General features: G+C 39.5%; 1 protein-coding gene across 1 annotated transcript in view; it reads left to right on the top strand.

Moving 5' to 3' along the window:
• Window positions 1-3,622: 3,622 nt before the first annotated feature.
• MAN1A2 (mannosidase alpha class 1A member 2) overlaps window positions 3,623-24,330 on the top strand; it is a 182,208-nt gene continuing 161,500 nt past the window's right edge. Inside the window, exon 1 of the mRNA XM_072766782.1 lies at window positions 3,623-4,508. Within this exon, the coding sequence (XP_072622883.1) occupies window positions 4,207-4,508 (302 nt within the window). The 5' untranslated portion in view covers window positions 3,623-4,206. The remainder of the gene's footprint in view (window positions 4,509-24,330) is intronic.

Here is a 24,330-nt window from a genome sequence, read left to right as displayed (position 1 = left end):
GTTTACACTGTAATATGTAAGTAGGTCTCAGTAATGGTTCCATAAATCCAAAATATGTAGGAGCAAATTTTGCCTTGTTAGGAATTTAATAAGTCATATTTACTGAAATATCAATGAATGTATATGGATTTGTAAAAGAGAAATCACTGCTTTATCTGCCACTTTGGAATCTTGAATAAAGCATAACTACTCTTTGAAAATGAGATATTCTCTTTGCATTCTCTAGAATGAGATCTTTCCATATATATATACACACACACATATCTATATATTCCATATATAGATATATGGAATATATATATATATATATATTTCATGTACTCTCTTTCTGTTGATTGCTCCCAGATGTGTTTTCACCTTGTTACAACTGAGTCTACCTATTTGAAATCTGACCTCAACTTTCTCAAGTACCAGTTTCTTTAACATTATTTATTTATTTATTTAATAATAAAAGTAACACAGACTGAACACATGGGGAAGATCAAATGTAATACCAACATCTTAACAGGTATACTTCTTTTTCAAATCTTCCCTTTTAATCTTTTATATGCATATTTTTATAAACTTGTAATCATAATTTATGAATACATTTGCAACGTGCTTTAAAAAACCCCAACAAGGGATCCCTGGGTGGCGCAGCGGTTTGGCGCCTGCCTTTGGCCCAGGGTGCGATCCTGGAGACCCGGGATCGAATCCCACATCAGGCTCCCGGTGCATGGAGCCTGCTTCTCCCTCTTCCTATGTCTCTGCCTCTCTCTCATCTTTCTCTGTGTGACTATCATAAATAAATAAATTAAAAAAAAAAAAACCCAACAAAATACTGCTGATTCTTTCACAACTTATTTAAAAAGGACCTAGTCTCTAGAAGAGAATGCACACACATACTAAATATATATATGTATTTTTTTTTTTACACATTACTTTTTGGTGCTTGTTTAGGATTATAATAAAATAACCGATAGCATTGTCAATGGCTTTAGAATTGCAGACTGTGTTTGGAAATTTACAACAACCTCAAATTTAAATAATGATGTTTTTACTCTTGTGAAGGAGAAATGAATTTTGCAGAAAGGCAAAGGCTAGAAAGAAGGGGCACATATAAGCCTTTTCCAAAGGCTATGAGGTTGAGCCTGTGGAAGTCACACTAGGTTACAGCAGGTTTCCTAGGATTGATCTCTCTGTGGTTAATGATTTGGTGTCAACTTAGATATTTACTTTTCCAGACTCACATAACTTGCTATGTCATTCACAGCTCAATATTTATTTCCCCTCATCTTTTCATGGAAAATAATGACCTCACCAGTAGGAAACCTATGTTTCTTCTCCTTTGGCTTCCAGAGAAGCTCAGCATTAGAAACTTATTCATAAATTTGGCACCTTTATAGACACTTCTGGAAGGGAGGGCCTCTTTTTTTTTTTTTTTAAAGAATTATTTATTTTTTCATGAGAGACACACCCACAGAGGTACAGAGACGGGCAAAGCTCCAGGCAAGGAGCCCAACACGGGACGAGACCCTGGGTCCCCAGGATCACACCCTGGGCTGAAGGCGGCGCTAAACCGCTGCGCCGCCCGCCCGGGCTGCCCCAGGGAGGGCCTTTCTTAATCTAACCACTCTTCACAAGTGTCCAACACAAAGAACCCCGCTCCGGATTCAGCACACTTTACTGCCAGCCTGACTGGGTCAACTCGTGAGCGGTGGCCCTCCCTTATCCCTTAATATTTTTCTCTCTGATTTGGTGAAGCATGGTGAACGACAATGACTTCTTTTGTCCTATGGTAGGTAGGTAGATGTGCAGAGCTGCTGAAAATAGTGCAGACTGGAATGCGCTTTGAGTTGTGCCAATGAGCATGAAGATTGTTTTTTTTTTTTTTTGCTTGATTTTTTTGAGCTAAGACTTCATTTTTCTCCCCTGGCATTTAAGGGCCTCCTCCCCCACATCCCTAGTGAGGATCAGTAAGGATGCATTGAGGGAATGACAACTTATTTTGATATTAGAATAATACTCTGCGTGGAAGTTGCAAGACACCATATATACATATATATTTGCATATATATATATAATTTTTTTAGACTTAATCACAACATGGCTCTTTTCAATATTTACAGATGAAGGAACGGACTAGATTGCGTCTAGGCCTGAATTTAGGCAATATTGCCCTTTTGGATTTCAGCACCTTCGGGCTCACACTTATTTTTAATGGGAGTGGTGGTGGCGAGGGTGAGGAGATGACGGAAAACCTCGAGGAGGCTGCTTTCAGACAGGGCCACGAGGGCTGCTGCCAGCCGGGCCTCGGCAGCCCCATGGAAAGGGCACGGCCGCCATTTTTAGCAGAGCCGGGCGGGCCCGTGGTCGACGCTCCCTAGTGATGCTCGGGCCCCGGCGCCCAGCCCCGTGCACGCGGCTGCACGGAACACGCCCGAGGCGCGGCGCGGCGCGGCGCGGCCGTGGCGCTCCGGGGACCGAGCGTGTCCAGCGAGGCGGAGGCGGAGACGCCACCGAGCAGGACTCGAGGCCAGAGCCCGGTCACTGAGGGGAGCCTCAACGGCGGCGAGACCTTCGCGCCCCGGGCCCGCCCCCCGCCCCCGCCTCCCAGGGCCGGGTCGACGCCGCTAACTGGCGCTGGCAGCGGCCGAGCCGGCCGCGGGGCGCTGGGGGGGGGGGCGCTGGGCGGGCGCAGGGGGGCCCCGGCCCACACGGCCGCGGCAGGGCATCCCCGGGGGCGGCGGGCGGCGGAGCCCGCAGCGGCGCGAGACGGAGCGCGGGCCCCGCCGGGCCGGGCCGGGCCGGGCGGGCGGCGGGCGGGGCGGGGCCGCGAGCGTGCGCGCGCACCTCACACTCGGCGCCCGGGGACGCCCACTCGCGGGTCGGGGCGCAGGCCGGCCCGCGCCATCCGCCCCCGCCCGCCTCCCCGGCCCCCTGCAGGCGTGCACCCAACGGGCGTCGGCCCTCGGCGGTGTGCGCTCGGCGGGCCTGGGCGGCAGGGGCCGAGGACCGGGCCGCAGCCCCGCGCCGCGCGGACGCGCCGCCTCTCCCGCACCCGCCGCCCGCCGCCCGCCGCTGAGGGCGACCGGAGGCGGCGCCGAGGAGGCCCTCGCGGAGGCCGGCGGGGCCGGGGCCGGGGCCGGGGCCGCCGCCGCCGACCTCTGCCCGGCCGAGGCGCGGCCGCTCCTGCACGCCCGGGGCCGCCGCCGCCGCCGCCGCCCCCTCAGCGCCGAGCGAGGAATGAGCAGGCGCCTGCCCCGGGCTCTCGGGCCGCGGGGCCGCGGCTCGGCTTCTTCCCACGCCTCGGAGCCGCGGGGGCCGGGCCGCCGAGGCCGGGCGCGGCGGGGTCAGCGGCGGCCGCGTCCGGGCAGCGGGCGCCGGGGTTAACTCGGCGGCGGCGGGAGGAGGAGCCGGGCGGGGGCGGCCGCCGCGCCTCCCCTCCCCCCGCACACGCCGGGGCTTCTCAGTGGCCGCGCGAGGAGGAAGTTCCGCTCCCCGCCAGACCCGTGCGCTAGCAACAGCGGCGGCGGCTGCGAGGGCGCAGGCTGTCGGGGCGCGGATGCCCTTCGCGCCGGCCGTCGGGGGGGCGACGGCGGAACGGAGCCCGGAGCCCGAGCCCGAGCCCGAGCCCGAGCCCGGAGCCGGGGGGCGGCGTCGGCGGGCGCGGGCGAGCGAGGGCCCCTTCCCGGACCTTCCCGGCGAGGCGAGGCGGGAGACCTGCCTCCTTCCCTGCTGGCCGACTGCCGAGGAGCCCCTCATTTTTCCACCACCGAGGTAAAGGGGTTGTGCAGGCGGAGTGACCCTGCCGCCGCTGCCCGGATCTGCTCAGGCGCCCGTCTGGGGGCGGGAGGCCACCCTGGAGCCTCTCTGCGGGGTGCGGGAATGGAAGACCCCACCTTGCATCCTCTCTGCAGTGTTGCTCGCCTCATCTGCCCTTAGGAATGAAGAGGAGACTCGTGGTAACCCGAGGAGGTACTGAAAGCCGGATGGCAGAGAAAATACCACAGGACACACACTAGTGAGCGTGTGGGGGCCACACACGTTTTTGAATGTAATTGGAGGAGCGTGAAAGAGGTGCCCTATTAAAAAGCACAACAGCCCTCTAAGAGGAGCAAAATCGAGTTTCTCCATTTTTGCCAAGGTTTTGGAGACTGTTCAATGTATTGTACATGTGATGTAAGATGAGAACTTTTTAAGATTTTCTGTGCAAGAGCGTAAACGATGACTACCCCGGCCCTGCTGCCCTTATCTGGACGAAGGATACCACCTCTGAACCTGGGACCGCCTTCCTTCCCACACCACAGGGCTACCTTGAGACTTTCCGAGAAGTTTATCCTCCTCCTTATCCTAAGTGCCTTCATCACCCTGTGTTTTGGAGCATTCTTCTTCCTTCCAGACTCTTCAAAACACAAACGCTTTGATCTGGGTTTGGAAGATGTATTAATTCCTCACGTAGATGCCAGCAAAGGGGCTAAAAACCCCGGAGTCTTTCTGATCCATGGACCTGATGAACATAGACACAGGTTTGTTTATTTCAGAAGTTTGGGTTTTAGCATTTGGCAGAGCGAGGTATGGTTTATTGCATCAAATCTGCCTTTTTTTGTTTGTTTGTTCGTTTGTTTTGCAGTAAAATGTAATTTTCCCTGAATCGTTATAGAGTAGTTATTTCAAAACTGGGTAGAATAATAGAATCAGCGACTGGAAGGGCTTCTAGACCCTCATTTGAGTCCAGGTCCTTTGTTTTATATAGGAGAAACATTTGTGTTCGGAGATGGTAGGTCTGAAGTGAACAACTGGGAGGTCTGAAAATTTAAAAGAAAGGATCACATATGCTGCGCCTTCATTTTTTAAGAATGTGTTGCATTCACTCATAGTGTCACCCTCTGAAATAGACCCAGTGAATCCTGACAGCTCCTAGGAGTTTGTTCTCTCCCAAAGGGCTCTTATCCTCTGGCTTGTAGTTAAAGCTTGGGAGGGAATCTTAGCTTTTTAGGAAGCCAGACTATGGGCAGGATATTCCTGTCCTTTCTCAGCACGCAAAAATACCCCCTGATTTCTGTTATTTTCAGGGCACCTGTTTTCGTGTTCCATATGGAAATCAGTTCTGTTAAAAATATCGCTGAATCTTACAGTCATTTCATTTTGTGTCTTATAACGAGATTTGGTTATGTTTTTTTAATTTAATTTTTATTTCTTTTTAATATGTGGGTTGCAGTGTGTCATTGTAACTTTTGCAATTTGGTTGATTAAGGGTTCACATTCTTTCAGATCACCAAATTTGAGGAGAGCTTTTGGGGGAGTATAGCCAAATTAGGATAAAATAGGAGCCCTAGTGACTGTCTCTTTAAATCATTTTTGCAATTTGTGTCAAAAGAAGAGTTTGGGAAAGTAGTTTACTTTTCCCAAACCTACTTTTTTTTTTTTTTTTTTTTTTTTGGGCCTGCTAAATTCCTCCTTTTTCCTGTTTCTTAAAATAATTTTTAAGTATGTGAAAAAAAACCCCACATACTTAAATTCTGTTTTCAACTGACATTAGTTCTAACTTTTTATCAGGCACGAGGTTTTTGAGAAAGCTTAGGCTCAAATATGAGCCTAAGTTAAATACTTGGGATAATGCGGTGTTGTAATGACAGCTGGTTTTTCCTTTTTCTCAATCTTGTTAATTCATTATTTGCTTCCTGATTCTCTGACTTTTGGCTGAACCTTAAGGAGCAGTTGTTACTTCTAACATTGTTTGAAGCCATTATTTTGTAACCAAATTTGGACTTTTTTTTGCCATCATTTTCAACTTCTGTACTCTTTCTCATCAGTTTCTTTTGCTCTTTGCTCTTTGTGACTTCGAGAAAAATCTGATGTGATCTGTGTAATATGTTGCTGAAAAATTGATACCGAAAGTACTGTTTTCCTGGAGAACCTTATTTCCTGTGATTTTTATACAAGTTGTGATAAATATTTGAAAATAAAGGGTGTTTATGACTGGCTTCAGATTTGAGAGCCAGACATTAACGTTATCTAACTCTGTTATTACACTAATCAGTCATGTATGTACTCAACAGTTTTCTTTACGTTCCAAGTGTGTTCTAAAGGTTAAAAAACATACAGTGTATGGCAACATTCTATTTTAAAAACATTCACCAAAAAAATTCTCAGTTAAGTGTAGTTAAAATTTAAGATTTGGAAAAAAAGATCTGAATGAGAATATGGGTATGTCCATCTTATTTACATTTAAAAAAAGCCTACTTAAAGTTCTTAAACAAGAATTCTTAAATTTATATAACCTGTGAATGCATATGCTTTGTGCATTGTTATCCAAAACTGTTCAGTTCTTGAGTTTTTGGAGCTTTGGTTCATTATTGAGTACTAATAGTAAGGAAGTGGATGAGTTTTGGATGGCAAGAGCCCAGGTGGCAAATGATATATGAGAAAATTTATTCAGATCTACTTAGTTCCTGAATTTTGGAAAGCAAAGATTCAGAGTGAAGGTTCAGGTGAAGAGGGATCCCTGTATTACTTCAGTACATACTTCTGTGGTTACATGAATTTATTTTTGTATTTTCTTGGTAAGTTACTGATTGTTGCTTATCATATCTGAAAGCACAGTCTGTAGCAGTTTCTAACTTGGGCAATGAAATATGTTTCAAAATAGAAACCATCCAAATAAGTTTAAAATGTGGGACATGAAACATCAAACTAATGTAGAAACATTTGCTTATTTAAAAGTTCAGAAAAAAAGTTGTTCAGAAAGATAATTTAATGTAACTAGTTGGTGCTAAAATCATACCTATTTTGGGTATGGTTCAAAAAATCTTAATTTTAAAAATACAATTGATAATTTATCTTAATTTTGTGTGTGTAGAAGGGTACAGGGTGAGGAGCCTTACTTTAATGGCTAAGTAATGGAAAATGAATCATGGCCATTATTTCTTATTCACAGTATTTAAGGGGTACTTGTTGAATTGACTTTTCTTTATTAGTGAGTTAATGTAGTACTGTAGTTTAGGTGCTCAATTTCTAGAGTCTTGACCCCAAGGATTCATACATACCCTAGTTTGTCACTGGTTAGATGGATGATCTTGAAATTTTTAAACTCTGTGCCTAAGCTGCTTCCTCTGGATGGCGTTGGCTTCTACTTTACGGATTGATGTATTGAATGAGATGGTACATGCAGAGTGCTCAGTAAAGATTAGCAATTACTATAGTTTTAATTGACTTATTTAAATTTTGAGACTACTTTAAATACTGTACCTGTTTCCGAAAAGTTAGGTCCAGATTAATATTTTATTTTATTTTTTAAATAAATTTATTTTTTATTGGTGTTCAATTTACCAACATACAGAATAACGCCCAGTTAATATTTTAAAAAGTATACCTGAACCTTGTTGTCTAAAGGTACATTTTCTAACCAAAGTAGGTATAGCAGCAAATGTGTATTATAGGTCTACTGCGTGTCAAGCCCTGCTTTCATTGGAGCTTCCCAAGTAGGGGGGTGATGGGCATTAAATAAATAGATTTATTTTCAAAGTGTGATAAGTGTTATGAAATTGTACTCAGTGCTGTCAGAGCACATCGTGGTGTGATTTATCCTGTGGATTGGAGTTGAGGGGCAGGCAGTGGGCATAGGGAAGGCTTCACTGAGGAAGCAATGAATGGCTCAGAGACTTCTAACAAGTGGATCCCTAAGTGTGAAGTAGAGAGATGGGAAAAAAGTGGGTCAAAGCAGAGGACACCACATGTGTGAGAGAACCCTAAGAAAAAAGCCTGGCATCACTGAGGATCTGAGATATGTTTAGTAATGGCTGGTGTAGAGATTTAGCAGAGTGGGGTGAGGTGAGGAGACTATGTGAGAGGTCAGATTTTCCTCCTTGTTGTTCGAGGAAAAGTAGAAGTTAGTTGCCAGCCTTCATGTATCAGGAGACATCTCCTGATGTCACGTCAAAGTCTGGATTTCTGATTTCTCTTGAAAAAATCGGAGACTCTGGCAACACCCAAGTGTGTATTTTCAGAAGGCAACCCTGAGCTGGATCTGGGCAGCAGCACTCCCTCTAGAGGGGCATGTGCTCTTCATTTTATGCTGCTCAGCTAAACTGCCAGATAAGTACATCTAATGAATCAGCATTTCACCTGGTGATTGTTGAGTTGGGAATCCATGGGCGGGATCTTGGAGAGTCTGTACTTAAGTATTTTGGTCTTTATCCTGAGAACTATGGAAAGTCACTGAAGGGTTTTCACTAAAGCGAGGCAGTGACATAATCATTTTTTAAAGATTGAAGTAATCACCATGGTTGCATTGGAAACACTGGATTGGAGAGGAGCAGGAGGAAATGTGAAATTAGGCAAGTCTAGGTCACAGTGCACATTAGCTTAGACCACTGTGGTGATCATGGAGAAGGAGAGAAATGAATGGAGAAAAGCTGTTGATTCAAGAGATGTTAAAGTGTTAAGTTTCACAGAAATTGATAGTTAATTGAATACAGGGGCTAGGGAGGAGCAGGAGGGAGTCCACGGTAACTCCCAGTTTCTGGGTGGCATGGCTACGGATTACTAGGAATTACATACCATACAGAATTAATATTTTAATTTATATAATTGATATTACATGAATTTAAGATAAAGTATTTTCATGAGAAGACCTGTATGTTCCTTTCCATTAGGTGGCTTACAAATAATCCATGGTTTCAGGTGGTAATAATGTAAAGTGCATGGTTTAATATTGATGACCTTCATCTTTAACATCTGTGATTTCAAAGTGACCAAAATAGGTATTGGTTATAAAACCCATTAATGTTGTTATAAATATATGCTGATATACCTAGAGTATCATGTTCACAATTTGTGTACATCATAGACCTACCCATCTAATTAAAAATTTTCTTAGGGATTTTTCACTTTTGAAACTGGCATTTTAGATAATGGTGGGGTTATATAAATGCACTTTGTGGTTTTGTTTTTTAAATATTTATTTGAATTGCTAATAAGTTTCATCCTCTAGTCATGATTTTGTTCGTATGAATTGAATGTTAGAAGATATGTTAACTTCTGATGGTTTCCTCAAACAGAAAGAACAAGCTTTGGAGTTCGGAGGACCTAAAATTGCATCTTGGTTTTACTAACTAGCTGTGAGACATGGTACTGGACGTAATCACTCTAAACCTGTGCTGGCCAGTGGGTTAGTCACTAATGATATGTCCCTTTTGAACTTGAAATGTGTCTAGTCCAGATTGCAGTGTGCTTTAGTGAGTTTTTCAAGATTTTCATGTGGTGATTTGCATTTTTTGCTTGATTCAGTTTGCTTTTTATTGGAAAGTAGAGATTTAAAATCTCACTATTGTCATTCTGATTTTAATATCTTTATCTCATCCCTCTTGATGCCTTTTTTGCCTTTAGCCCGTTGTTAGGGCATTCTGCTCCTGTTAGGGGGGAGTAACATCGTTTTATCCTCTTAAGTCTGCTGGACTTTCCCTTGTATTTTCCATCTTTGGCTCATGGTTATTTTCCCACTTCCCTTTATTCAGATGTGAATAAAGTAATGTCTGTTTATACTTGATACTTATCAACAGTCTGATGTCCATATCTTTATTGTGTGTGTATATATGCATATATACTTTGTCTACTTTTAAGTGAATACCCTTGTCATCTCTGTAATTTCCTCTATTCTGCTGTGACAGTAGCATCTTTAGTCCTGGCAACCCTTTGGTGCTAGAGTACATTTTTGTGTAATTCCTAAATTCAGAGCATAGTTGGCTTCATGGACAGCTACTGAGATTCTTCTTGTCCCCTACCACCTAGAGAACAATTTTTCATCCTGTTTCCCACGCACTTCCCCCATCCTCCAGGAGTTGCTCTCTGAACCTAACTGGTCAGATAGATAAAAGTAAGAATTGTGAAGAGACGGTGGGGACAGGCATGTTGAACAGTGGGTGCTCTGATTGTGTGGAGGTCTCTGGTCTGTTTTCCCATTTGGGACAGACCCTTAGTCTCTGAGATCAGTTACATTGGGGTAGGGTAGCAGTTTGGGTATTTTTTGTTGCACAAGGTAAGGCTTGATTCTGTACAATCAGTATGGTTATCAGTAAAGAATTCTTCCATGACATGATGGCTCTTATTTCTTTGCTAACCTGAGTTTTTATCATGTTGTGCATCTTTCATAAGTATTTTTTTTTAATTTTTATTTATTTATGATAGTTACACAGAGAGAGAGAGAGAGGCAGAGACACAGGCAGAGGGAGAAGCAGGCTCCATGCACCGGGAGCCCGATGTGGGATTCGATCCCGCGTCTCCAGGATCGCGCCCCGGGCCAAAGGCAAGCGCTAAACCGCTGCGCCACCCAGGGATCCCCTTTCATAAGTATTGATAGTGATTTGGAAGAGGTTGTATTTTGGCACTGTTCACCAGATGGCATTTTGTATATTCTTATTTAAAGTCTCATTTTGATCCTAGGCCAAGTGACAGAGACCTCACTTTTATTAGTTCAGCATTATAAAATCACTGATTATGTCAGTATATCTTTAATTCTTCTCAGAAACGAATAAAGTACTAGAATGATATGGTTAAAATGCAGAATGCATTTGTATGCATGTATAAATTCTGATTTCCATGTTTGTCAGTGAGTGTTGGAAATTTGAGGAGATGACATACTGTATGGTGCTCCAGAAATTGAATGTTAATATGTTAACATATTTATTGGATTAAGTTAAATGTTTTGAGGAAATCAGGTTTGTTCAAGCATTACTTTATTTGCTTTAAAAGCTATAATGGCCTTTCCAGAATTTCTCTTGCATTTTATAAGAAGCGTTCCAGGGCTCTGAAATGTTTCTGTACTCTTGTTAATATTTCTGGATTTTCTTATTTTAAAGGATCAAACATACAGTCTAAGAATATTACTTCCAAATTATTAACATTGTCTTATGTAGGTCATGTAGTCTCTGTAACATGTAGTTTGAAATTAGATTTTATTTTTATCAGCATTATTTATTGTAATTCTGTGCTTCAGTTACTTTGAGTGATTTGCATTTAATCTTTTTTCCTAATAGTATTTTCTGATCTACAGGGTTCTTGTTAATATTAATTTATCCATTACAGCTGAGATTGCCCAAATCCACTTATGGGTTTATTCCCTTGACTTCCCCTGCCTGTAGGTAGTGTTTTTTTCCCCCATGTACTTTATCTTTCATGTGTATGTGATTGTAGTTTTAGTGTCTTTGCTTACTTCTCTGTCTCTCCTAAAAGAGCATGAGCTCCTTGAGGGCAAATGACTGTCTTTTATCTTTATATGTCCAATGCTTAAAGTACATTTGGTCCTTAATGCAAGTATATACCTGTTGAATAAATGATGTGCATAGCAAGGTGACAAATTCCATAAAGGAAGGTATAAACAAAACACAAGGAAGAATTAAGAGGTAAGATGCTAAAGTAGGAGGAATGATGTCTTAAAGTGAGAAGTGTAGTCTTTAATAAAGGCCCTTTATTAAAAGTAATTTTTAAAGTGAGGGTGTAATTCTTTTTGGCCTTGTCTCTAACATACTTATTACTGTACATGTATCTAAGTTGAATTTCTCCTTCTTTAGGAAAAAAAGGAAGAAAACAGTAGCATGTGATACATGTTTTTGCACATTTAACCTTTAGTCTTCATGTCAGACTTGTAAGTTAGGTATTAGTAACAGTTTTTACAAATATAACTATAAAATTTATATCATGCTGAAAGTTGGCACCTCAGAAACGAAATATCTCCAGTAGTCCCCCACAACCGCGGTTTCACTTTTCTAGGTCAGTTATCTGTGGTCACCCACACTCTAGAAGCAGATGATCCTCCTCCTGAGGAGGTCAGTAGCAGCCTAACGCTAGGTCACAGTGCCTACATTTGCCTCTCATCATGTAGGCATTTTATCATCACACATCATTATCATCATAGGAAGAGAGAGTGCAGTACAATATAAGTGCAGTATTTTGAGAAAGAGAGGGAGACCACATTCGTATAACGTTTATTATAGTATATTGTAATTATGAGTTATTAATCTCTTACTGTGTCTCATTTATAAATTAAACTTTATCATAGGTATGTTTGGGGAAAAAATGGCAGAGTTTCTTCCTATCTGGGGTTTCAGGCATCCTTTTAGGGGTCTTGGAACTTACCCCACAGAGAAGGACGGTTCCTGTTTTTGAAATCAGTAGTACATGTAAACGTTAATTGATTAACGGGGCAAATGTTCTGTTTACTGTTGTTTGAAAATTATTACAAAAATTAGCTTATGGTTCAGGCCGATGCTACATGTTAATTGGCTAGGACAGTCGTTTGCTGTTTTTATTGTTCATTATTGTGCACATTCTGTCAGAAAAGTTTGTTTTGATTGCCATTGAACCTTTGCTGGAACTTTATCCTTTTAGAACATGACTATAATGAAGAATGCACTGGAGATTTATTTACAGATTAGGTTTATAAGAAAAATCTCCTTCAAAGGGCATTCATTTCAGTGTCCTATCTTGGAATTTGTGTAGTCCAGAAGGAAGACATTGTATATTTAAAAGCACATCAGGCTCAGCGTTAAGAGATGGAGGCTCTAGTTTCAGTGTTGTCCTTTCTTGCTTGAGTATATTTAGATAAGCTGTTTAACTTCCCTCTGTCTTATTTATGAAATGAGGGAATTGGTTGACTCTTTAAAGATTCCTTCTAGCTCATACATATGAAATACTAATAATTTCATGAAGTAGGGAACTGAAGAATGTGTAGTAATTTATTTGACGATTTCACAAATACAGTGAAAGCAAAATGTATTCCAAGTGGGAATTAGTGGCATTTTTATGTATAAAAATTAAGGTTAAAAACCATTTCATATGTGACTTTAATTCATTTATATAATATTATGATTATATAATAAAATTTATACAAATTTTAGAGGTATAAATGAATGAAATGCTGTTTTACACATTCTTGATTCTCCCAAACTTGAAAGTATAATTTATTGAACGTTTTTTGGGAACATTTTATATGCTGGCCTGAATTAAGGAAATAGGTGTAGTTACAAAAGTATTTCCAGGTGTCATGTTTGAGCCCAGTTAACAATTCCATCTCTTAATTTGTTGTCTAAGTCTTTAGGATAGATGCTGTGGAAGACCACGAGTCTCTGAGTAATTAAGTTCAGGCCTCAGACCTGTGAAGGCTCTTATTACTCTTGGTACAAAATTTTCTTTGATTTCCTAACCTTAATATTGAGAGATGCCATTGAAAGTGTTTTTTATTCCCAGTATCCTTAACAAGAAATTTAGGGACAAGTTATATAATGAGCTAAAGAAACGAAAACAAGAAACAAAAGGATATGAAGTAATCTGGAGACTACAAAGAACAATGTGTATATCATTTTTCCTTTTAAATTTTTGACATTTACATATTTATAAAATCAACTTCTGTCACTTAATGCAGATCTCTTTATCTCTTCTTAGTGGTAATGATGTTACCATTAAAGGATATTGGTCATGTTCATTTATTCAGCAAGAGTTTTTGAGTATTTATTATGTGCTAAGCATTATACTAAGTATTGGGGATTATAGAAGATTAATTTTGATGTGAGCACTACTGAAAAATTTAAGTCTTAGGTTCAGATCTTAACATCATTATTAAAGTATATGTTATCATCTTTGAAGTCAGATTCTGTGGGTCCTAGAGATATCTTTTCACCCAGAGGCATAGTGTATACATTCAGGTCGTTGGCATTTTTTGAGAGTTCAGATAGGTTATCGTCTTAATCTTCCCTCCTCTCTTTTTCTAGTGCATTTATGTCATTAGTTTATGCATGTCTGGAATATGGGCTTTGTTATCTGGAAATAAGGTGCGATGTTCTATAGCTTTTTTTCAGTCGGGAACTAGACCCTGGCATCTGAAAAAATATGCCAACCAGTTAAGATCTGGCACAATCGTATTTGTAAGTTTACTTGTAAAGTTATATGTGCATACGTGACCTCCTAAGTCATGTGGCAGTAAGGTGGCATCTGGTACAAGGTTTCTATCTGGTATGTATCTGTTATGCATAAAATAATAAATGTGAATAATTTTTCTTTTAATTAGTGATGTCATCAATAAACATTTACCTTTTCACGATTTTTCCCCTGTACTTTAAAAAGTAGAGTACTTAAAAAGATTGGTAATACCTCAAGTACAGTGAACATTGAGCAGCTGGCTCCTCTTGTACTTAAATGCTGTTTGGAAGTCTAAATTAATAGAATTTTTGTGAAGAATAATTTGGTTGTATCAGCTAATTTAAAGTGCATATTCTTTGATTCAGCACTTCTAAGAACTTGGGAAATCTTCACATCACTACATACAGAAATGTTCAAGAATGTCCCCTGAAGCTATAACATGACATATTTAAATGATCTAAGTGTCTGTCAACAGGGGATTATTTTAAATAAATGATAATATATCCCAGTATGTGCATAGCTCTTTTTTTTTTTTTAAACCCCTACCCTCCATTGATCTTTCTGGTTATTCCCCAAAGCACCACACTGTTTTAATTTCATAGTTTTATAATAGTATGTTTTGATATCTAGCATAGGTTCTCTATCATTTTTTTAAAAGAGTTATAAGCATACATAAAAGTCTTAACATAATATTAATGTCACTGTACCTGCTATTTAAAATAACAATTTCCTGTTTTAGCTGAAAATTACCCTTCCTGAGGCAAACTTCTAGCCTGAATTTGACATTGTCTTTCTCAAGTACATGATTTTATACTTCTACGATGGATATATTGATAAAATTATCTATATAAATATAAATACATAATTATATATTGTTTTGCATGTTCTTAAACATTATATATGTCATTCTGCAAGCTTTTCTTTTTGCTCAACCTTTTTAAAACAATATAATGTATGTTGATATATTGGGCTGTGGTTCAATTATTTTATTCACTTAGTCCATTTTATGACTTATGATAGTCCATTTTTCTCCACGGTAAAAACTTAATAGAACTACTGAGTTGTAAAGTTGGTGTATCATGGACTCAAATTTTTTTTGCTAAATTGTCTGTAGAGTGGTTGTACCAGTTTGCATTCCTACCTGCATCTTTATAAGTCATGGTATTGTTAGACTTTGAACATCTTTACCAATCTGATGCTAATTTTAGTTTTTATTTCCCTGATTACTAGTGAGGTGGAACTTTTTTTAACATTGGTTGTTTGAGTTTCCTAGTCTTTGAATTGCTTGTTCACATTTTTTTTGCCAATTTTTCTTTTGGGTTTTTCTCCTTTTTCTTGTTGGCATGAATTTTATATTTTGAGTGAATTCTTTGTTAGTTATATGCATTACACATACATATGCATTCACATACTTCTCAAAATGGATTCCTTATTTTTATACTTTGTTTATGGTTTCTTTAATGTTACAGAAGCTTAACATTTTAATGTAATTGAAGTTGTTAATATTTCTCTTCATGGTTTTGCTTTTTGAATTTTGCTTAGGGAATGCTTTTAAACCTAGAAGTTATAGTAACCTGTATTCTCAATTCTGGCAGCTTTTAAGTTTTGTTCTTCACATCTAGATTTAACCTACCTGGTTTTGATTTTTGTATGTGATGAGGTAGGGATTGAGTTTATAGTTTTCTCTATGGGTGTCCAGTTTTCCTTGTGCTACTTACTGAAATATGTCCTTTGCTATAGATTTGTAATGCTGTTTCTTCCATGAAACAGTTTTTCATATTTTCATAAGTTTTTTTCTGGGTTTCTGTCCTTCTGTGTATTTCTTTTGGATTAGCATGGAGTGCTGTTTTATTATTAAGTGTAATATGAATGTAGTTTTACATAAATCTTAATGCTTTCTCTGCATCTATTGAGTGGATCATATTCTTGTTTTTTTCTCTTGTTGACATGATCTGTCACGTTGATTGCTTTATGAGTGTTGAACCAGCCTTGCATCCTGGGGATAAATCCCACTTGGTCATGGTGAATAATCTTCTTAATGTATTGTTGGATCCTATTGGCTAGTATCTTGTTGGGAATTTTTGCATCTGTGTTCATCAGGGAGATTGGTGTGTTATTCTCCTTTTTGGTGGGGTCTTTGTCTGGTTTTGGAGTTAAGGTGATGCTGGCCTCATAAAGCGAGTTTGGAAGTATTCCGTCCCTTTGTGTCTTTCAGCACAGCTTTAGTAGAATAGGTATTGTTTCTTCTTTAAATGTTTGATAGAATTCCCCTGGGAACCCATCTGGCCCTGGACTTTTGTGTCTTGAGAGGTTTTTGGTGACTGCTTCAATTTCCTCCCTGGTTATTGATAGGCCTGTTCAGGTTTTCTAGTTCTTCCTGTTCCAGGTTTGGTAGTTTGTGGTTTTCCAGAAATGCGTCCATTTCTTCTAGATTGCCTAATTTATTGGCATATAGCTGTTCATAATATGTTTTTAAAATTGTGTATATTTCCTTGCTATTGGTAGTGATCTGTCCTCTTTCATTCATTATTTTATTAATTTGGATCTTTTTTCTTTTTAATAAGGCTGGGCTAATGGTTGTTTATCTATCTCATTAATTCTTTCAAAGAACCAACTCCTGGTTTTGTTGATCTGTTCTACAGTTCCTCTGGTCTCTGTTTCATTGAGTTCTGCTCGAATCTTTATTATCTCTCTTCTTTGGCTTGGTGTAGGTTTTATTTGCTGTTCTTTCTCCAGTTCCTTTAGGTGTGAGGTTCGCTTGTGTATTTGAGTTTTTTCCAGTTTTTTGATGGATGCTTGTATTGCAATGTGTTTGCCTCTTAGGACTGTTTTTGCCATATCCCAAGGATTTTGAATGGTTGCATCTTCATTTTCATTAGTTTCCAATAATCTTTTTAATTCTTCTCTAATTTCCTGGTTGACCCATTCATCTTTTAGCAGAGTAATTCGTTTTTAATTTTGATGAAGCCCAATTTTCTTCTGTTGCCCATTCAACAAATGTGCCATATTTAAGAATTTATTACTGAATCAAGGTCATGAAGATTTACTTAAGACTTTTATGATCTTTTATATTTAGGTTGTGGATCCATTTTGAGTTTTGTTGTATGCTGTGAGAAAGGGGTCCACCTTCATTATTTTGCGTGTGGCTCTGCAGTTGTTCCTGTGCCGTTTGTTGAGGAAACTTTTTCTCCCATCGAGTAGGATTGGAACCCTCTTGAAAATCAATTGGTTGTACTAGTATGAGTCTATTTCTGGACATTCAGTTGTGTTCCTTTCATGTGTATATGTTTGTCCTTATGCCAGTACACTTGTTCTTTTTTTTTTTTTAATTACATAGCTTATACCCATTTAGTTCCAGATTATCATAAAAAAATAAATCATTATTTAATATACAAAAAATCAAATAATGGATTTTGTACTGGCATCAGTCATAGGCATAAAAGACCACACATTGATGCATATTTTAGAGAGAATGGGGATGAAGGAAAAAGAGAGTGAGCAATCAGAATCAAAGAGATGCAAATAGGAGGAGAGACATTATTTTAAATAGTTATCTCATGATTCAGCACCACTGGATTTGCACACACTTCACATGCAGTAGAATATAATACAACATAATCTCAAAAATTCATTCAGAGATAGGAATCCATGACCTAGAATAGTACCACACTGTTTTGGTTACTGAAAGTTTCAAGTTTTGAAATTGAGAATGTGAGTGTTCCAAACAATGTTATTCTTTTTCAGGTTTGTTTTCTCTAGTTGGGGCCACTTGCAATTCCTTACAAAACTGAGGATCAGCTTTTCAATTTCTGCAAAAGTAGCTGTTGGAATTTTGTTAGGTATTTGTTGAATCTGTAGATTGCTTAGGGCAGTATTATCATTTAACAATAATAAGTCTTTTAATCCATGATCATAATATATCTTTCCATTATTTGTCTTCTTCCATTTCTTTCGGCAATATTTGTAATTTTCAGTGCATAAGTATTTCACCTCTTTAGTAAAATTTATTCCTAAGTACTTAATTCTTTTGTATGCTATTATGAATGAAATTGTTTTCTTAATTTCTTTTGGATTTTTCATTTGTAATGTATAGAAACATAACTGATTTTTGTGTGTTGAGCTTGTGCTCTCACTTTTACCAAGTTCCCTTATCTCCAGTAGTCATTTTGTGGATTCTTGGGGGTTTTCTATATACATAAGAAATCAGGGTCATGCTGGCTTCATGGAATGAGTTAAGAAATGTTCTTATCTCTTCTATTTTTAGGAAGAGTTTGAGGAGGATTGGTGTTTAATTCTTTAAATATGGTAGAATTCACTTGTGAAACCTTCTGGTCTTGGGCCTTTCTTTGTTGGGAGGTTTTTGATTCCTGATTCCTGATTCCAGATTCTTAACCTGTTACAGGTCTATTTAGATTTTCTATTTCTGCTTGAGTCACCTTTTGTAGTTTGTATGTTTCTAGGAATGTGTCCAGTTCATCTAGATTTCCTAATTTGGTTGTGTACACTTGTTTATAGCGCTGTATTTTAATCTTTTTTATTTCTGTAAGGTCAGCAGTAATGTTTCTATTTTTATTTGATGAATTATTTACATCATCTCTGTTCTAGCCATCATTGAAAGTTGTTTGGAAGTCTCCAACTAGTATTGTAAGGTTGTCTGTTTCTTCCTTCAGCCCTGTCAATGCTTGCTTTATATGCATTGGGGTTCTGTTGTTTGGTGTTTATAATAATTATATATATGTTTATAATTGCTACATCTTTGACATCCATTAAGTATTTTAAAATTAGGTTATCAATATCCCATCCTTCTGCTTTCCAGTCTCCCTTTAGTACTGCTTATTGGCTGAACCTAGTTAGGAATCCAGTTGATAAAAGAGAGATAATTTGCAGATCAAGCCCCAGCATCATGAAGGAAAGTGTAGAAGAGTGGATTTGGAATTGAAGAATTGGGTTTACTCACTGGTGCTATCTATAACTTCCTTGTTTTTAGTGTATGGACTTTAATTAGGTCCATATGAGCAGTCAGAGAAGCTGTCTATGAGGGGCCTCTTTTTTGTAGAATTGGAGTTGAATAGCCAGTAGTTCACCTTAGGCAAAATGGATCCTCTTTGGGATGGTCCTTTTCTGTGGAGACCCTTGTAGCTTCCCTCAGGTGATGGTTTTGAACTGGGCAGATGAGATCAGAAGCACCTCTTCACAGGAGTGACTGAGGGAGGCCCTTTTACTTCAACGCTGGAAGTTGTAGCAATTGGCAGCTCAGGCATGTGAATAGCTTTGCAGGAGAGGAGGCTATATAGGTTAGTGCCTTGCCAAATGCCACGTCTTGTCCCAGATTCCTGAAAGTACTTTGTATATCAGTGAGTAATAGTAACTAGTAATAATGGGTTGGTTGACTACCCTCCAGCTTTCCAGCTTGTTCTCATTTATGCCATATTCAGCATAACTTGGGAGTTTTAAACATTTGATGGAACTCCACTGTTTTTCAGTGGTTGTAGTGGGTCAGAATTTTTCATTCTGTGTTGGTTGGGATTGCCTTAGCAACATTTGAGAGTGAGTGAGTCAAAGGGATCAGTTTAGGTCATAGTCCCAGAATACCTTTTCCATCTGCATTAAAAAGATTACAGTAGAAGAATTTTGGGTACAACAGTAGAAACCAAGTGTAATGCATGCTTAAAAAAGGTATTTATCGGATGGATATTGGTTGGCGTTCTGAATTGACATAAAGGCTAGAGAGCTAGGTTTAGAAAACAGGCATTACAGGAAGCTGGGTATGCAGAACCATAGTGAGCAGTACCACTGTCAGTGCTGCTGGTTACTGAGCACCGATTATAGCTTTGCTACCTTTTAACACTGGATCTGCTTCCTGAATTATTTCTAAAATTGAGTCCTTGTTTCTTATGTCACTTACTTCAGCTCTGTAGTTCCAGCCAGAGCATCTGATTGCCTAAGTGTGGGTCATAGGCTCTTGTGTTGTTAGATGATAGACAAACTATCTTGTCTGGCTTCTATAAGAAGAGAAGGGATTCTGCTTCCAGTATAGTGCTGAATTCCTCAATTTAGGTAAGGGATTACATATTAACATCTTAAGAAACATAAAATTGAAAAGAACCATAAGTTTTATTACAGTCATTTGTATTATATTTGGGGATGAAATTCTCATGTGTGCTGTGTTGTTTAGAAATTTAGATAGAAACTGTCTTTCTCGACTCCACCCTTTGAGTACTTCCTGTGCAGTGGTTTAAAACAGGGGCCAGTATTCTCTCCTTAGAGAGTTCTTGGAAACATGGGGACATTTTTTGCTGGTGGGAAGGGTAGCATTATTGGCATTTAGTGGATGGGGACCAAGAATCCTAACCACTGCAGTGCTCTGGTATTCCACACAACAAAGAATTGAATTATCTTGCCCAAAATGCCCATAGTGCATTTAAGAAACACTGGATTATATGGATTATCTTAATGAAGGGCTGTAGATTATTACTGACCTTACTTACTTCACTGTCTTCACCCTCTAGTTTGAGCTTTATTTCTTACTTCCTTGCTTTGCTTCTCAGTACTTTTCTTTGGTTCAGGGACTTGATTTCTTTTCAAGCCAAAAAATAAAATCTTCAACGCCATATATAAATATTAACTCAAAATGGATCAAAGACCTAATGTAAGAGCTAAAACTATGAAACTTAGCAGAAAGCTTGGGGGAAAAGCTTCATGATGTTGGATTTGGCAGTGATTTCTTGGATAGGGCACTGAGAGCACAGGCAGCAGATTCTTCTGAAAATAGTTAAGTTGGGCTTAATTAAAATTAAAAACTTTTAGGGGCACCTGGCTGGCTGGCTCAGTTGGTGGAACATGTGACTTTTGATCTCAGGGTTGTGAGTTCAAGCCCCACAGTGGGTGTAGAGATTACTTAGAAAAATAAAGTCTTAAAAAAATTAAAAACATTTGAGTTATCATTAGTTTGTGGACTGGCAGGGCTTGGAGCTGGGAGTAGGTGGCTGTGTAAGTCTGTGTGGGCTGCCATAGCAAAATACCATAGAGTTGATGGCTTAAATAACAAATTTATTTCTCACAGTTCTAGAGGCTGGAGAGTCCAAGATCAAGGTCCAGCAGGATTTGGTTTCAGGAGAAGGCTCTTTTCGTGACTTATAGGTGGCTGCCTTCTTGTTGTGTTCTCACACGACCTTTCTTTTGTGCTTAGGGTAGGACAGGAATGGTCGGAGGAGAAAAAAAGATTTCTCTTTCCCTGTAAGGCCACTAATCTGATCGTGAGGGCCTCACCGTTATTATGCAGTCTAAACCAGATTACTTCTCAAAGGCACCATCTCCAAATACTATTATGTTCACGGTCAGTTTCAGCATACAGGCATTTAGGGTTACAAATATTCAATCTATGTGAATTTTTAGGAACACAGTCATTTCTAAGAGATAGTGTCTTTGGGAGAGACCAAATAAACTTAGACCGGAGAAGCAAGTTGTCAGCTTGAAGAGGCTAGGTGGAGAAGGAGGATGTGAACCCAGATAAGAATTCGAGAAACAAGGAGGAGAAGGAAGGTTCAAAACTAGAAGATGGGAAAGCAGAGCTTACCAGGAAGAAAGGTAGATGGCTGACTACAGCATTTGTTTCTGAATAGAACTGTTTCAGGTGTGGGCAGGGGGTACTTGGTAAAGGTGCTGGTGGTGAAAATAGCAGCTTTGGGCTGAGGACTGCACTAAAGCCTGAATGGATAATGCTTCACTCCACAGGGAGAGAAGGAGTCATTTAACCAAAACTTTTAAAAAAGAATATTTAGAATAAACTCTCTTTATGTCTTCACAGATGACCTATGGTGATGTTTTGAACAGATGATTTCTTTCTCTCTCTTTTTTAATTGAAGTATAGTTGACACACAATGTTACATTGGTTTCAGGTTTACAACATAGTGATTTGACAAGTCTATACACATATGTTGTGCTTGTCACCGTACGATGCTGTTTCAGTACTATGGATTATATTCCTTATGCCATACCCAGGCAGATATATGATATACTTCTAGGGCCATTCACGTTGTTGCAAATGGCAAAATTTTATTTTTTAATGGCTGAGTAATATTCCATTGTATATTTATGCCATATGCCATATTTATCCATGTATTTATTGATGGATACTTAAGTTGCTTTCATATGTTGGTATTGGAAACAATGCTGCAGTAAACAGGGTGCATTTATGAATCGATTTCTTACAGTCAACAATCCAACATATTAATGTTGTCCCTGGCTTCTCTCCATTTAATGGTTACCTTTTGATGATTATGATTTTTTTGGGGGAGATATAAATAATTATTTTCTTTATAATAATCAAAAAACTACCAACTTTATTCTTTACACTTTTTTAGCCAATTAAAAGGATTATTTAAAATATACTAAGCCACCTTCTAAGACAAAAGAGCATTGTGAAATAAAAGTCATAAAACTGAGGGTGAAAGAAGGAAGCTGAGAGTTACTGTATGCATAGTAGTTTCTTCTTTTTGAGTTTTATGCCCATAGTAGTAGCTTCTTCTTTTTCTTTTGAGTTTTATACCCATTTTCAGTTTCTGATTCATTGCAGGATAACCAGGCTTTGTTTTATTTAGAACTTCTATCTTGGGGTAAAGATTTTACTATTTCTTTGTTGCATATTTTTGAATGATAAGGAAATGCTTTGAATTTCTTACAAGGTTTGTTTTATAATGGATTTTTGCATATACATTTTGTTTATCTGTGCATAGTAAATTGACAAAATGTGGGTTTTTTATTTTTCCTTCACAATAAATCATAAAAATAGGTTGGGTTAAAAACAAGATATGTGAAAGAGATGGTAATCAAAACGATCACATGAAGGAAACAAACAGCACTATATTTATTATAGGGGGATGAAATGGAGGACATAGAGGATCAACTTGGAACAATAGGATCTCAGAAATATGAAAATGAAGGTGGATTTCCATGTGATTATTCATGCATTCATTTTTCCAAGTTTTTATTAAGTACTGTGTTTCAAACAGTGGGAATATAACATGGTGTAAGATAATGCCCTAAGCATTAAAAAAATAACAAATTTACAGAAAGATGATAAATATGAAAACAAGATTTATAAATAAAGGGCTATGGGAAGAGTGATGTCGGCATCATGGTTGTATAAGATATTCCTCATTTTTGTCTACCACCACCCATCACAGTATTTCAGCATTTATACATGAACAAAACTGCCTGTGTGGGGGCTGTGCAATCAGCACTGTACACCAAAGGACCAGGAGGTGTTTTACCCACCCATGCATCAGATAATAGGCAGACAGACCTCTGTCCTGGTTGTGGGCCCTGCAAACTGGCCTGTGACCTGGCTCTAGCCTTTTTCAGCTGCAGTCTGAAGCCCCTGAAGAACACTGAGGCATTTGCCCGTGGACAAGAGAACCTTGGTGGGCATACAGGTTTCTAGTAGAGAAGTTCCAGCACTCCGTAGAAGCGAAAAAAAATTATGAGTTTGGACTCACTGGATTGGGTGAAAGGAACAACTTGGCCTTACCAGAATCAGCATTCCCCCAAGGGAGCACAGCTTAGGACCAGAGCCCATCTCAGCCCATGATTTCACCCATGGGGGAAAGGCAGAATGGGTAAGTGAACACCAGCTTCCCCAGCTATACCAGATGCTGCCAAAGAAGTGCATTTCTCTCTCATGTAGAGTATTAAATTTGGGAGGTCCCTGGCTGAGATGTGAGAAAAGACTGGGATGGTGGCAGGACTCTTGGAAAACATTCAAGAAAAAACAAACAAACAAAAAAACAACGAAAAACCATTCAAGAGATACAGACCTCCTTAACTGCCTCACAGACTCCCATCAAGAGGGTCACTCCTGAGTTGCTGGAAAAGCCATACCTGCACATACCCTCAGCTGACCCGTGGGCACCCTCAGCATCCTCTTGTGCCTACTCACACCTCCTCCTACTATACAGCAGGTCTTTGTGCTCCTGAAGGCCTACTTTGGCACCCCTAAATTTGTGGCTCAGGGAGAGAGCACAAACTTGTGCAGTAGTGCTATCTTTGGGAAAACAAAAGAGGCAGTCAGGTGCATTGTAGGACTGAGAAAAGGTGTATAGAATTGAGACTTCTGCCACAAATGGGAACAAGAAGTGGTGTATCCATAGAAAGTCTGAAAAAGCCTTAGAGTCTTAGAGTTGATGGAAGGTATATCGCCTCCTGCTGGAAGGCAGTTTGTAGACTGGAGGAGGTGACTGATACTTCAGACTGATACTTCCCAGAACTCTGGGAGTTCTCAGTGCAAAACTCCCAGAGAACATGAAGAACCAAGGAAACACAACACCACTAAGTGATCACAATGGTCCTTCAGTAACTAAATCCAAAGACATGGAGATCTATGAGTAACGGATAAAAAAATTCAAATTAGCTCTTTTAAGGAAGGTCAGTGAGTTGTGA

Source organism: Vulpes vulpes, chromosome 8 (genome assembly GCF_048418805.1).
Source record: "Vulpes vulpes isolate BD-2025 chromosome 8, VulVul3, whole genome shotgun sequence".
NCBI classification, from domain to species: Eukaryota; Metazoa; Chordata; class Mammalia; order Carnivora; family Canidae; genus Vulpes; species Vulpes vulpes.
The sequence above is the reverse complement of the archived record's forward strand: the minus strand, read 5'-3'. Positions and strand labels throughout refer to the sequence as shown.